The sequence below is a fragment of the Stegodyphus dumicola genome, chromosome 2 (genome assembly GCF_044657685.1).
Source record: "Stegodyphus dumicola isolate Sdum_Otavi_A_Nest chromosome 2, ASM4465768v1".
Lineage (NCBI taxonomy): Eukaryota > Metazoa > Arthropoda > Arachnida > Araneae > Eresidae > Stegodyphus > Stegodyphus dumicola.
Genome location: NC_140769.1, coordinates 169,907,266 through 169,923,472, shown reverse-complemented (window position 1 = coordinate 169,923,472; position 16,207 = coordinate 169,907,266). Strand labels below are relative to the sequence as shown.

The following is a 16,207-nucleotide window of genomic DNA, read 5'->3' as shown; positions in this document are numbered from 1 at the left end:
CTCAATTTTATTTTCATAGTTTTTCCAAAAAAATGTCCCATAAAACAAGAAATTCATCACAAATTTCCCATAACACACATTCATTGCATGTTAATAGTACCATGAAAAGATCTTTCATTTTGTCACATGTTCTGGAAGCAGAGGTCTATAAATTTTGCTTTCAGATTCTTCTAATCCTCAAAATGTGCAAGGTCAAAAAATTATTCCTGCCAACTCTATATCAGCAAAAAGCCAGAAAAATTTTGAATAAAAATTTCAGAGTAGAAAAGTGTAAAGCGAATGTTTAAATAACAGCAGACATGCATTCAAATGTTTTAAAACTACATGAGAAAAAAAATAAATAAATAAAAGAAAATTTTAAAATAACTAAACCAGCTTTTTTGCTTTTGCTGAGGAGTGCTTCGGGCTGCCCAGATGGTACAGTGGTTAGGGAAGCCAATTGTGACGCTAAAGGTGGCCCACCTATTAGGTGCCTCCATAATAAAATGATCAAAATTTACACTTATATTACTTATATTTTACACCTATAACAATCCCATATATTTTAAAGAAGATCAGTGACATTTAAGTTTTACTAACAATTAAATTTACACTTATAATAGTCCCATATATTTTAAAGATTACAACAGATATTTGAGTTTTATTAACAATTAGTTTAAAGTTGATTTTTTTCCTTTTATACCTCGTTTCGTCATATTCTTTTAATCCTCAAAATGTGGAAGGTCAAAAAACTATTCCTGTCAACTCTATACCTTAGTAGTGACCAATGTCTGTGGACGGTTTGGGGGGGGGGGGAAGAAGTGCTTCGGAAACTGCGTTTCACAGCATTTATTATCTTATTTATTTTTCAGAATCAAAATATTCCTGTTGCCAAAATAGATAGAAACGTCATTTTAAAATATGACATTATTTGATAAATAGCATTAAAATATGACATAGAAAAATAAAAAAGTTTTATTTTAATGCTATTTATCAATTTTATTATGTAAAAGAAATCATCGAAAATTCGCAAACATCTGGATAACAAATTTTGTATAGTAAGATAAAATGTTGATAAACTGCCAAATTTAGTACCACATAATAAAAGAAATTATACCTCAAAAAGAGAAAGTATGGTTTTGATGTAATATTTTATGAAATTTTCATTCCCAAAAAAGAAATAATTTTGAAATGTTATTGCTTCAATTGAAGCAGGACCCTGTGCTCCATTAAGTAAGAAAGAATTCAAATGATAACCCATCAATACCTATTTGTCAACAATTTAAAAAGTATTCTTCCAAAATGTTAATTGACACTCAAAATGGCAGTCCTAAAAACAGACAGAAGTGTCAGATGAATACGATTCAGAACTCATTTTAGCTGAGATTAAGGACCAAAAATCGTTTCCAAAACACCTAAGAACTGTACAAACCTTGGTTGTGGAACTGAAAGCACAACTATATTTAGAAAACTATTCAATGTTTCTAATAAATTAGTACACCTCCAATTCTCTAACGATTCCAATAAGCGAACACAATATGAATTGAATAGCTATGATTATGGGTGAGCTAAAAAGCAGAAAATAAATCAAACTTTAAAGTTGCAGATACATTTTGTGATAATAAGTTATATTATTATATCACACAAAATATTATCATCATATAATTAATGATAATAATATTTTGTGTGATAATTCAATAATGAATTCAAATAATAAATTAACAAAATTCAATAATAAATAAGAAAGATTAAACACAGGCAATGAATTATTTAGTTTTATTCTACTCTATACAACAAAGAGTAGAAAAGTTGACAAAATAAATCAAGCCATGAAATTAATCAAAAACTTCACTATGCACAATTTTTTCAGTAAAAACACTGTTTAAACATTAATAAGCATATATCACCGGAGTGCATACACAATATACATATTTTTTCCTCTTGTGTCTTTTCTAATACGTGCATGAACTTTTATGATGACTTTTCAAAATGTGTGAAAAGAAGTGTTTTTTGAAATATTCAATATTTATTCCACATGACATAATCAGAAATGTAATGCTATTTTTCTAAAAACAGGGCTGTGGAGTCAGCAGGGAAAATGAGTGACTCCATCTCATATTCAGACTCCTGCACTTGTAAAGACTCCGACTCTTGACTCCCACTTCGACTCCCTCATATATATGTAAACATATACACATTGGCTACAGCTTATTTTTTAATAAAGAATTAATAGATGCTACAGGGGGGAAATTGACGGCATAGCAAATTAATTATATTAATTAGAATTTATTTTGTAATGGAAAAACTGGCATCAGTAATTTTTAAGAAACAGCATAGCTTCGGCAAGATCTTTGTTAAAGGACCGTAGATCCGATTTGATAAATTTGAGAGCTCAGAAAGTCTTTCCACACCGACTTGAGTAGACGGAAGAGCTGTTGCTGTTAGGGCTACTTCTTTTAACTTTTCAGGATATATTTTGATAAGTTCTTATTAGAGGTGACTTGCAAGAGCAATCATATTTCTGTATTTCTTCAAAGATGGTGTAGAAATCTTATTTGTATTTTTTCATTTTCATATCTAAAGGCTCTTGGTGCTTTATTCTCATTCGCTTTACTTTAACCTTTTCAATATTATCCAAATATTTCACAAAATCCAATTCATCACTGAAAGAGGATGATAGAAACTCGGTTGCTATGTCTCTGGTTTGACTGTCCTGATTTGAATACTCCAATTGTTCTGAGAATAATTTCTTTCTTAATGAATGTTCATAGATGGCTTTCTTTGCCTTTTAATTTGTTTGTCATCCAATAAAATTCAGTGTTTTGGATTTACATATATTTAACCCAGCAAGATTTCATTGTCTAACAATCTAGTTTCTCTTTTTTTTCATTGAAGAAATGAATCATTCTGCAGTAAACCCTCCATTTCAGAAAGCACAAGCATCACATTCTTGCCTCCTGTTAATTCTTCAGATTGTAGCTTTTTTGTGGCTGTATACGGTGTAGAAAGAAGAGTTTCTAATTCTGCAAGATCATTCCACAGTGTTTCTGTTAGTAAAACACTAGGATTATCTTTATCTTCTTAAAAAGTTCTTTTACTAATGAGATTTGTATCTAAATGCATCAGTTTAATCAATAACGGAAAATATCACATCCATCCTCCTCCCTTATATTTATTTATTAATATGTCAATAAAAGAGAAAATAACTATTTATTAATGTATATAGTTCATAAATAAAAATTATAACTCAATTTTTCATCATTATTTTTTTCAATTCACTTGAACTTCATTTCAAATTCAAACTGTCCAACAAAAACTGGAGTTGGAGTCGACACCGTTCTAGTGACTCCAGCTCCGACTCCTTTTACACCAAAATCTGCCTAACTCTGATTCCAACTCCTTTTATCCCAAAATCTGCCTAAATCCGATTCCATCTCCACAGCTCTGTCTAAAAAGGCAACTTTTTTTTTTTTTTTTTGTGGAATAGATGACTTTATTAATTTAATTGGAAATTTATTACATTTTTAAATTTATAAACTGAAATCAAAATTAAAAACATCAGGTCTCTGTTTTATCTACAATTCTGCATAAAAACAAACTACAAACGGTATGAGTACTTTTTATTAATTAATAACTTTTGTAAGTAAACATTTTTACATTAACCACTTGTGCTACGACTAAACTTCACGATTGTGGTGCCGTGCGCTACAATATACTATACTTCCACGCCGTTTCCCAACAGGACAAATAATTTGCTCGCAGTTGCTACCTGTATCAGTATCGAATGTACTAACTAATCGCTTTCTCCTTGCACTTGTCAAAACTATATCACTGAGTTCAGTATTATTCTCCATTTTACAATATGGGGTGATATGATAAAAAATAATATAAATCTATTACTATGTGATGCCGTGCACTCTACAGCTGTAACTCGAGAAATAAATAATCTCGTTGTTAGGCGATGTGTGCACCACGTTATTTTCATTTTTGCAATAAATGCCTATCAACATGGTGTTCACGTCGCTCACGGTTTGAGACAAAAGCATCTTGACATGCGTGGCACATCTTTTAGCACAAGTGGTTAAGCTGTTTTTTTAATAATTTACAAATCAAAATTTACTATAAAGCAGGAGTTTATAATATCAAATTATTTCATCTCCATCAACTAAAAAATCAAAGTTAGCACACAAATATTTAGTATGTATTATTCATTCTACTGACATTAGATTAATATGATTATTTCATATTACATATTAATCAGTATAAAATGTACATTAAAATACCATCTACACTTATTTTTTTGTGTGCTTTAAGTTTTTTGAACACAGGAAATTTTAATTTTCTGCTCCTTATTCTACAACATGTTACATCTTTTTATTTCATATTTTTTATTGCATCTATTTTCAAAGCTAAAAATAAGTTACTTTTTAGAATGCTGAAAATTTCGGCAATTTCAGTTAGTAAAATCTTTCTTATCAAGGGAAAAAAAACCCAAAATTTCTATTGCAGAATGCCTCTCCGTTGTAAATGATGATTTCATTTACCATGAAAATCTAAGAAATAGGAGGAAAAAGTTGATAAGAATCAAAGAGAACTGAAATTATTCATGCAATCTTTTCTTGAACTCGGAATAATTAATTTTCATGAAATTAGAAAAAGATGACAGGAAATAAGACAAACAAAATTTTCACGTATTATCACTGCCTTTGGAGAAAGAAAGGAAAAGTTTTCACCACACACACTGACCTTGCATTTTCTGCTTTCAAAGCAAACAAAATTACCGAGATCAAAATAAATAATTCATTATTATTCCTACTTCCTTTTGAATGACGATCCCCGGAATTTCCGAGTATCGAAGTTCAAAATCCCCGGAATTCCGGGTCTCCCCAGAGCACAAACACCCCTGTGCATATGAATGAGGAAGAGCATATTTTGGAAATGGAAAATGATTTCAAAAGATTTTCTGATCTCCTCTTGTTCATTTATAAGTTGAAATAAGATTTTAAAAAATGAGGCTGAGATCTTAGATTTAAAATCCAATTAAAAAATGAGTTTCCATTTGCTAATTTGCACTTTATAACAATATTTAAAGGTACTTAAACCACCTTATGATAACATGTAAATTTTATAAAAGAAACACATATATGAATTTCTTGAAGTTTGACAAAACAGTACTATAAAAGGTACATTGTAACAATTTACATATTACAATACAAAGTCCGTAATCCGGAATGATCTATAATCCGGACCTCAAAGGCACAAACTTACCCATGCACGTCCGCTACGCTTGCGTGTAAAGCCAGTAAAGCATTTACACATGTGCGCTTCCAATAGTGAAGAAAGTGACAGAGAGGTTATTGAAAACGAAAAAATTTCGATTGACAAGTTAGTCGGTATTCTCGACAGAGCAATTACAGGATTTGAAAAGTAGAACTGAACAAGAAATTATGTCTGCTTATAAAAGAAAGAATTAAAGAGAAAGTATTAGCACAAAAAAACAAAGCAACTTAAACAACTTACATTGAAATGTTTAATAAAGAAAACAAGTGATCTTTGGAATACGGTAACTGGTAGTTTGGAGACATTTTGTAGGCTAGGAAGGTTACTACCTAGGACTTTGGTAATGATGTGAGAAGTACTCAGTTCCGATTACACATTATTTTGTGTGAGGGAAATGAGAGATCATGAGGTATGTCATGTGACATTAATGGACGAATTACAGTTCTTTAATCGGAAAAGGGGGAAAATCTGGAAATTTTGTATTTAGCTTTATTCTGTGTTGCGTGAAACAGTGTTGGTTAATTTTTGGATCCCATGGCCCTAAATAAAGTGAATTTGAAATGGGTATTTAGTGGGATCGAAAGGGGTACTAATAAGTGTTTTTTTAAGGTTATGCGAGATAGAAGTAAAGATGTTTTATTAAGTTATTCATTTTACCTGGTACCTTGCTGTGAACTATAAGTATGATTTTAAACATCCTGAAACAGGCGCACATACACTTGCTTTTTATTTAGCGGAGGAAATAAGAAAAGTTTATCGGCCACGTAATCAAGATTCTGAAGAAGATTAGGTAAGTTAGTATTTTTAATTATTTGAGGCTATTATTTTTATGCATTGTTCTAAATGTAAGGAGTAAATAAAGTAATATGGTATTATTGGAAAATTGTTATTAGCAATGATTTAGTTTAAAGTAATTAGGATTGTAAGGTAATTTTTATTAATTTAATGTATGTGCTCATTTATATTTTAAGTAGTGTTTTTGAATTTAATTATATTTTTATGAAATGATAGTTATTTTGTGAATTTTATGTTTGTAGGAATTTGGTATACATTTTAGTTGAAGTAAACGTGCATGGAAATAATTTAAATATCTGACACTAAGTATTTGTAATGGTTGCGGTATGAATTCGTTGGTGACGTTTATAATATAATAGATGATTTAGAGGTAAAAGTTTTTGGATATTTAATTTATTTTATATGTGGAAATGTTCATATTTGGAAAGGGTAAATACTTTTTCGCGATCAGGTAATTTCATATATGTTCTTTTTACCGGGTTTAAAGATTGAGAAAATTGTCATGTATTTTCGTGAAATTTTTCTAATTTATGAGAAAAAAGCAGTGTACATGGATATAGTGAAGAGTGTGCGCAATGCCATTTTTGTGCAATTCTGGGATATTTTTTAAGTAAAAATAAGTCTACGTGTACATGGTTTAGTGATATTTTAATTAAATTATAGTTATTTTGTGAATTTTATGTTTGTAGGAATTTGGTATATGTTTCAGTTGAAGTAAACATGCATGGAAATAATTTAAATATTTGACACTAAGTATTTGTAACCATTTGTAATGTTTGAGGTATGAATTCGTTGGTGACGTTTATAATATAATAGATAATTTAGAGGTAAAAGTTTTTGGATATTTTACTTATTTTATACATAGAAATGTTAATCCTTGGAAAGGGTATATACTATTTCACGATCAGGTAATTTCATATATGTGCATTTTACAGAGTTTAAACATTAACAGAATTTTTTTGCATTTTCCTGCAAATTTTTGTAATTTATGAGAAAATAGCAGTGTAGATGGATAAAGTTAAGAGTGTGTGCAATGCCATTTTTGTGCAATTCTGGGATGTTTTTTTAAGTAAAAATAAGTCAACGTGTAAATGGTTTATGTGTATGTGGTATTCTGAAAAACGCAGAAGGAGTTTGCGATTGTGCACTTTTTCCCAATTTTGCAGTTAATATTTGTATGATTAAGCAGTTTTGTTACATAAAATTTCTAGCATAAGTGTAATTCGGCTAGTAGATTGTTGGAAAAAGTGTTCAGTAAATAAAAAGAAAAGAAACATGTCTTTACTTCGTGAAGACAAAATGGCGGCGAAAAAAAAAAAAATAGAGGGTTGCTGTAGCAGAGTTGGTCGCCAAATTTTCGCCAAAAAATCGCCAAGTTACCATAATCCAAAGATCAACCAAGAAAACAAATAAATATTAAGCCTTTTTTTTTTTTTTTGAAAATTTTGATACCCTTTAGATCATAATTGCTTTTTATTTCATAAATTACAGTTTCATATTTTTAATTGTACAATTTCTGCATGCTTTCTTACCAGATTTAAATTGATGATCTATAATCCGGAATCGCAGAAGTCTCGACAAGTCCAGATTACAGACTTTATACTGTATTTGGAACTATGATACTTACTCTTGGTGGCCCAATAATCATGCCTGTCCACTGTGTTAAAGTCATATCACTGTCATCTTCTAAACCCCAACTTATAGTACCATCACCAACCCCTTTCTGTCCTTGTTCAAGTTCTTCCAGGAGACGGAAATTACGAGGAACCACTACACCTAGAACAAAAAAAAATTTTTTTTTTAAGTTAGAAAACCTCACCCAGATATTCCTTACTAGTAACAAATATTTAATTAGAAAATTAACTGTAACCTATGCATCATTAATAAAGATAGACAATAAATAAAGTCACAACAGCATTATACTTTTGGATTCAAATAAATAAGATTCAACACATCTAACAAATTTTAAGAAAATGGACTACGTATGAATTTATTAGAAAATGATTGTAAGTTTATCTCCTTGTGATAGTTACAGACAGCTGTACTAAAAGCAAACTTCGCTTTGCAAGATTCAGTAGACATAAGATCTTGATACCATATGTTAATGAATCACACAGTAATAATAAAAGGTACACATGGTCCAATAAACAATGTTCGTGATCAGACACCCATTTTTTTTCCCTGATACGAGCAAACGCTATATAGCCATTCCAGCTTCAGGTCATATTTTAATGTCATAAGGAGTTTATTCTAATACAACCTATCTTTGCGAAGAACACTTCTTTCTTAAAGAAACAGAACAACCTTTTCTTCATCTCTTAGCAAATCTCAAGTCATGGAATTTGTTGCAATAAATAAATAAAAAACCACAATTAGACAAACTAAAAATACAGTCATGTGCATGTGGATTATGAAGATAATCATCAACAGAAAAAGTCAAACCCTATTTGCAACACCTTTCACCCAAGAAAAACGCCACAATATAAAATAGACAAAGTGAAAATAAAAATAAATAAAAAACCACAATTAGACATATAAATAAATAAAAAACCACAATTAGACAAACTAAAAATACAGTCATGTGCATGTGGATTATGAAGATAATCATCAACAGAAAAAGTCAAACCCTATTTGCAACACCTTTCACCCAAGAAAAACGCCACAATATAAAATAGACAAAGTGACGTAGTTTTAACAGAAAATTATCACTCTGCATAATTACGTAATTTATTCTTTGTTTTCCTCTATTCATTAGGATCATATTTAGATTGTTAAACAAAGTTAAGAAAACAAAACCTATAAACTAATAGAAATTAAGTGATTATACAACTATTGAATAGATAAAAGGAGTCATGCCTCTCGAGTTAAATCTGACCACAAAATCAAATATGGCAATCTTAGCAAATATAAGCAAAAATTTGACCACAATAAATAGCAAATGCCAATACATAAATGACATTGGTACAACTCTAATATACGCCCTAATTTCACCAAATGTGCCGATATGTGTTCTGCGCTGGTTTTTGGCACGATTGTGTGTTCTACAGCAACCCTATTGATGTTGAAAAATCTTTCGCTGGGGCTCATTGGTTCGCCTCTGTGTCTGAGAAGATGGAAGGGAAAGATAAAATGGTAGTTGATGAATTGAAGTTCGGCAAAAGGAAATATGATTGTGGGTATTTGGAACTGTGGAAAGAGGGTCTGGGAGATTATTTTTAATGGCAGTGCATGATAGAAGTAGGGATGTGTGATTTTATTTATTTGTGAACCATAGTATAAATTTTCTGTATAGTGTGTTTGGCTGTCATGTAAATACGATAGTGATTACGTGGCGGCATGTTAAAGGCGGTATGAAATTTATATTTCTGCTATTCGAAAACGCATTAATTCATGGTAAGTGCATTTTATTTTATCCTTGTTCTTATTTTGTAGAATGTTATGTTCATTGGTTCTTTAGTATGAATTTCTGTCGTTATTGTTGTTTTTTAAATTGTTTGAAATTTATTTTAGTTTATTTTGTTGTTTAGTGTCTAGACTGTACAATTCGTAGATGTTTTTTAAAGTTGAAACAGAACGCTGTGTACATGGTATTATTTGAAATTTATTGTTGTTATGTTATTTTATTAAAGCGAGGAGTGCGTAGATCGTAGATTCCTTCCTTGCCTAAATTGTGCAATTCGTAGAATTTTTTTAAAGTTTAAACAGGATGCTGTGTACATGATATTCTTTGAAATTTATTGTTATGTTAATTTATTAAAGCGAGGTGTGCGTAGTTTGTAGATTCGTTCGTTGCCTACATTGTGCAATTCGTAGAAGTTAAAACATGTCGCTGTGTACATGGGTTCTTGTCAAATAGTTTTGGTTAGAAACTTTACGTTTTTGCTATCTAAATTTTTTGTTCTTGTTTCGGATTTTTAGCTAAATTGTGTGTTCAAAACGTAGTTTTTGCATGTGCGAAAACCGCGTTTTTGGAGACATTTTAGGCTAAAAGTTCAAAATGTAAACAAAAAATTTAGATAGTAATATGGCAGCGTGAAGTTTCTCGCCAAAAATATTTGGCGAGAAATTTGGCGACTTGAGGGCGCATATCAGAGTAGTTCCATGACATTATACACAGTATACTGTACCTCTTTTGAAGAGGTTATAGTACTGAAGTAAATTTTAATTATTTAACATTTCAATGACAAAAGACATTGTAGCTCAAGCTGATAAATTATTTCAGTTTACAAAACTTAGCTCCATTATCGAATAAAAACACAGTGCAGATTATCATCTCATTTTTATTAAATAATCATAAGTTCTACTGGATAATGACACCAGTATTTTCATCAATTCATTACAAGTCTAGTTTTTAAACCAAAATTTTGATACATAAATTCAGGAACAATATGCAAAGAAAATTATAAGTGTTACTTGGGTATAAGAAGATAAGCAATTTGTTAAGAAATGTAACATACTACTATTTTAAAAAATCAACTTCTGTTCTTTGTAATTTTGTGAAAAATGTCATTTATAAAAGCAACTGATAGAAAAACAGGATCCACTTCTGGTTATTATTGTTCCAGGACACAATGTGCAATAAAAATGCAATAATGAAGATTTTGTTAACAGAAAGAAAGATTAATCTAAGTAGCAAACTACAACCTTATTAGCATAATGATGTCTTGGTATTGTAGCAGCAGTACTTTTATGGGGTTAATAATTTTAAAATTAAAACTGATCTTTATATAAAGATGTCAACACCTTTATTAGTCTTTTTATGTTGAGACACTGCCATGTAAGTCTGTGTACTGGCAAACATGGGCCAACCTGAACAAAGATGCAACAATCTTAAGGACAACTATGAAGTTATCCAAACATATTTATTTCAGATGCAGAATCTGTGTATTATATTTTTTATTAAAAAATATCTACAATTATTCAAATTTAATTGAATGTTTAACCATTAAACATGCACAGGACCAAGATGAATGCTTCTATGTTTAAAAGATCTTACAATATAAAATGGAACTGTTACCACTAATCCTTACAAACCTATAATATAATGAAGATCAAGTTTTGGGTTTGCTTTTTAAATAACAATAGTATACTTTTTTGGTTCCACTCTAAACTTCTAAAAATCCTCTCTAAACATAACAGATTAAGATCAGTACCAGGTGAGAAGAGGGAAAACTAAAATTTTAAGATAAAAATAGTTTACATGATCTCAACCTTAAGTACTCCTGCAATTAATTCATGTGAAACTGAATTTCATGAACTTGTTCGTTAAACCATCATTTAACATGTTGACTGCCAACTACGAGTTATCTTGTACTGTGTTTACTTGCCATTTTTGTACAGCTACAATTAAACTCAGAATATATCAGTGGTAATATCGATAGATGGCTTCTGGGAAAAGAAGAAGAAAATCAATGCTGGCTTGCATGAACAGAAAATTTATTAAAAAAAACAAACAAAAAATATAATTATAAAAATTAATAACATATGATTAAATCAATTTGGCTTCTCGAACCGGAATCCGAAAAGTGTCATGGCAGTCAATGTGTTCAATGCAGAATATTTTGATTACTTCAGGAAAACAATTCCTAAATCTAAGAAAAATTAAAATATATTATTGATGTAGATATTAGAAGATAGCTGTCAGATGAAAATATCTCGTTGCTACCGATGAAACAGGAAAAACGATTTAAATATCTTCGAAAACAGACTTAATGAACTCAGAAAACGCATACAAACAATATGCACTTACCGTTGAAAATACGATGGAAAAATTCAAATTTTAAAAGCGTAATGAATATTACTCCCTTGAATGCTGGTGGATTAGGTTAAATTTAGTTGTTCTCAATCTTTCTAGTACAAGTTAAGTTAAGCCTATTGCCATGATTTTTATTATACAGCTAACCGTTTTAATTTCAGAAATGATTAAATGTTAATTTCACCACAGAAATCATTCATGATAAAATAATAAAGAGGAATAGAGTTCCTGATTTCTACCATTAAGTCTGAAAAGCATAAGTCAAAAAAAAAGTTTAGAAGTAACCTGTTTTCCAAAATTAAAGAACAGCAATGTTTTCAGCAACAACTACAATATATTTCAGACAGCTAAAATAAATGAAAAGCAAGAAAATATCTTTGGAACTACTCTGATATGCGCCCTCAAGTCGCCAAATTTCTCGCCAAATATTTTTGGCAAGAAACTTCACGCTGCCATATTACTATCTAAATTTTTTGTCTACATTTTGAACTTTTAGCCTAAAATGTCTCCAAAAACGCGGTTTTCGCACATGCAAAAACTACGTTTTGAATACACAATTTAGCTAAAAATCCGAAACAAAAACAAAAAATTTAGATAGCAAAAACGTAAAGTTTCTAACCAAAACTATTTGACAAGAATCCATGTACACAGCGACATGTTTTAACTTAAAAAAAATCTACGAATTGCACAATGTAGGCAACGAATGAATCTACAAACTACGCAGACCTCGCTTTAATAAATTAACATAACAACAATAAATTTCAAAGAATACCATGTACACAGCATCCTGTTTAAACTTAAAAAAAATTCTACGAATTGCACAATTTAGGCGAGGAAGGAATCTACGATCTACGCACTCCTCGCTTTAATAAAATAACATAACAATAAATTTCAAATAATACCATGTACACAGCGTTCTGTTTCAACTTTAAAAAACATCTACGAATTGTACAGTCTAGACACTAAACAACAAAATAAACTAAAATAAATTTCAACAATTTAAAAAACAACAATAACGACAGAAATTCATACTAAAGAACCAATGAACATAACATTCTACAAAATAAGAACAAGGATAAAATAAAATGCACTTACCATGAATTAATGCGTTTTCGAATAGCAGAAATATAAATTTCATACCGCCTTTAACATGCCGCCACGTAATCACTATCGTATTTACATGACAGCCAGACACACTATTCAGAAAATTTATACTATGGTTCACAAATAAATAAAATCACAAATCCCTACTTCTATCATGCACTGCCATTAAAAATAATTTCCCAGACCCTCTTTCCACAGTTCCAAATACCCACTCCCCCTTCAACAGGATAGCCACAATCATATTTCCTTTTGCCGGACTTCAATTCATCAACTACCATTTTATCTTTCCCTCCCATCTTCTCAGACACAGAGGCGAACCAACGAGCTCCAGCGAAAGATTTTTCAACATCAACAGGGTTGCCATAGAACACGCAATCGCCCCAAAAACCAGCACAGAACACATATCGCCACATTTGGTGAAATTAGGGCGTATATTAGAGTTGTACGATATCTTTCTTGTTGAAAAAAATTACATATGAATTATATATAATTGAAAGAGAAAGTTCCAACAAATATATGAAAAAGATGCAGATTCCATATCTCGGAAACCTTACTGCATGAAAAATTCGTAATTTCTGGGAGGTTTTCTTGTTGCACAGCAGCACCATTTCAAAAGAACTCCAAACTGACTTAAATTTGCTTTATAGTACATGATTCAAGAAATTAAACTATTTATACTATGATTCTAATGCAAGATATATTAATATTTAATTAAATCTTATGTTATCTAACCTCATTTTGAAATTTTCTCGGGTTTTTATACTGAGAAATATTACTAAAATTACATATAGTTTTAATGCAAATCTCTCTAACTTACTGCTATTTGTCATCTGATGACAAATGATTTTTATCTTACTTGTAAAAGCATCCATTTCTGACTGAACAATTAACTCCTGAATTATACTCTTACAAAAAACTAAGTTGTCTAATCCCCAAACAGGTTGGCTACCTTATGTGGTTTATCTCGTATGTAATGTCATATTAACATATGCATAACATATATATCAGCTAGTTCCCTTTTGCAGCAAATTTTATCTTCCAAGAAAATATCTCACCCTCTCAGACAGATAACTGTACTAAACTTTCCTGTAATCCATTAAACCACAAGCGATTTTCTGCCCCAACCATCATAAAGTACGTTTCAGATTAAAAATGCCAAACAGGTAAACCAAACCCTCTAGCTATGCCACTGCTTCCAATACAGTATATGTGACATACTAAAATTTTATTCGGCTCTAGTGTAGAATTTAGTGCCCCTTCGATTAGCGCCAATTTTTTTAAAATTTTGGTGATGAAACCTCACTTCTGGCTACCATGATAGTTTTAACTTTATTTTAGTTTCCTCATTTTATTTAAATGAAAATAGATTGATGTGTACATGGACAAATTTAAGGCCGTGCGCAACTCTAGGATTTTTTTTTTTTAAGTGAGAACAGATCGATGTGTACAGACACAAAGTTTGTGCAATTCTTTAACTTCTTATTTTGGTTTTGTGTAGCGGCCATCTTGAAATTGTGCCTTCCTGGCGACGATCTTGGCGTCAAAAAAGAATCGCTAAGAAACAAGGGACACCCAATTGTAAACTTTTACTTTTTATTCTTTCGATTTAAGGTTAGTGCAATTTTGATAAAATATTATGTTAAGATTAACATCAAACTCATAAATCATAGAGCATTATAATACCACATTAATATGACATGCTACTAGAGAGATCAATGAATGCTGATGGCACTATTTATACACTATGCTACCTGCCTTTAACGAAGTACATACAACTTTCCACATCAAAAGAGTAAAAGTAATGTTTTGAAATAGTTCTTAATACTGCTGCCTGGAATAAATAAGTTTTTCTTCTTTATCACAACAGATAATTCCTTTCCACCCCCACTCCCAATTTGGGCAAACTAATGAATATTTTACATTCTAGTTATTCTGTTACATAACCACTATATGACTTATGTAATATTTTGCTCACTATATGTAATATTTTGCTCACATATTACTTTAAAAGTATCAAAAGGATTACGTACATTCAAATTAAATAGAAACAGGAAAATTTAAAGACGTAAACATTCATACGAATCAGCAAAAGAAAAACTTTCAATTACGCAACCTGCAACCAAATTATGATCTATGAGTACTACTGACAGAAATAATTACATGCATTTAAAACTAACCAGAATACTCCAGCAAATTTAAGACTTCACGACAGTTATAAATTGCAATTTCACAAATGCACTGAGGCAATACCGTGAGCTATTTCATATGTAAAATATTAAAAAACTAGTTGAATTTATTTAGATCAACCTGATAAATAAATAATTTGGCTGATTTCAAATATCTAACAGAAAGGCACATCATAAACAGAACTTATATTGTAGTTCGCAAAATTATCAATAATCGCAATACTGAATACAGTCAAAAATTGACCGCTGAATTACATGTTGAATAAGGAAAAAAAAAAAAAACACTGCATGACAAATTAAAAGTTACCATAAAAACGCAAGTTTATATTAAATGGCTTAGATAAATATTTCCTCAAAGAAAACAAATTAAGTAGGCAATGCAAATTTTGTAAATTAAGCTACGAAATTCGGTATTCTGTATTTACAGTAAAATGCATGAAGTAAGATAAATCATGCGTGTGACTAATATTAAACTTTACATTATAACTGAAAGAAAAAGTTACCATAAACAAATGTTCATCAGACTTTTATCAAGGAAAATTCAGAAAAGACAATGTTCGGGTAAGACACTGACATCAAATAAAAAATCATAAACAAAGAACCCCTGTCAACAGTAAAGAGTATTATGAAGGCGATACAAAATCAAATTTCTGGCAAATTAACTTTTTAGCAGATCACTTAACACTTTGCTGAACGAAACGTTGAATAATACTTATTTCGCAACATACCTGATCCGCCGGTGGGAGCCGCCATATTTGACTAACTATCAACCTCAGCAGCAACGAGTAACGAACGCATTGCAAGGTGGGCGTGCTGCCATAATAATAGGCATAAATTTCAACATCTTAACAAATCTCCAACAAGCAATCTGTTCTTCGAAGAATATTCGTGTAATGTATCCATGACAAACGTTTTATAAAGTCTTTTGTTTCTTTGTGCATAAAAAATAAAACAAGATACAGAATTTTACACAAGTTTTATTGTTTGCAATGTTTCTTTCCTTTTTCTTCTGTCTGTTTTTAAATGTGTAAACACGAGAAGAATGCGTGTATCTCATGTTACCTCATCTTTATTTTAAAACATAATTTCCAAATCATTAACTTTGCTC

The 16,207-nt window shown here is 30.6% G+C and overlaps 1 protein-coding gene across 1 annotated transcript in view; it reads right to left on the bottom strand.

The window, feature by feature from the left end:
• Uev1A (Ubiquitin-conjugating enzyme variant 1A) overlaps window positions 1-15,955 on the bottom strand; it is a 31,556-nt gene extending 15,601 nt beyond the window's left edge. Inside the window, exons 1-2 of the mRNA XM_035350990.2 lie at window positions 15,828-15,955; window positions 7,682-7,830 (exon numbers count right to left, since the gene is read on the bottom strand). Of these exons, the coding sequence (XP_035206881.1) occupies window positions 7,682-7,830; window positions 15,828-15,852 (174 nt within the window). The 5' untranslated portion in view covers window positions 15,853-15,955. The remainder of the gene's footprint in view (window positions 1-7,681; window positions 7,831-15,827) is intronic.
• Between the last annotated feature and the right edge of the window lie 252 nt (window positions 15,956-16,207).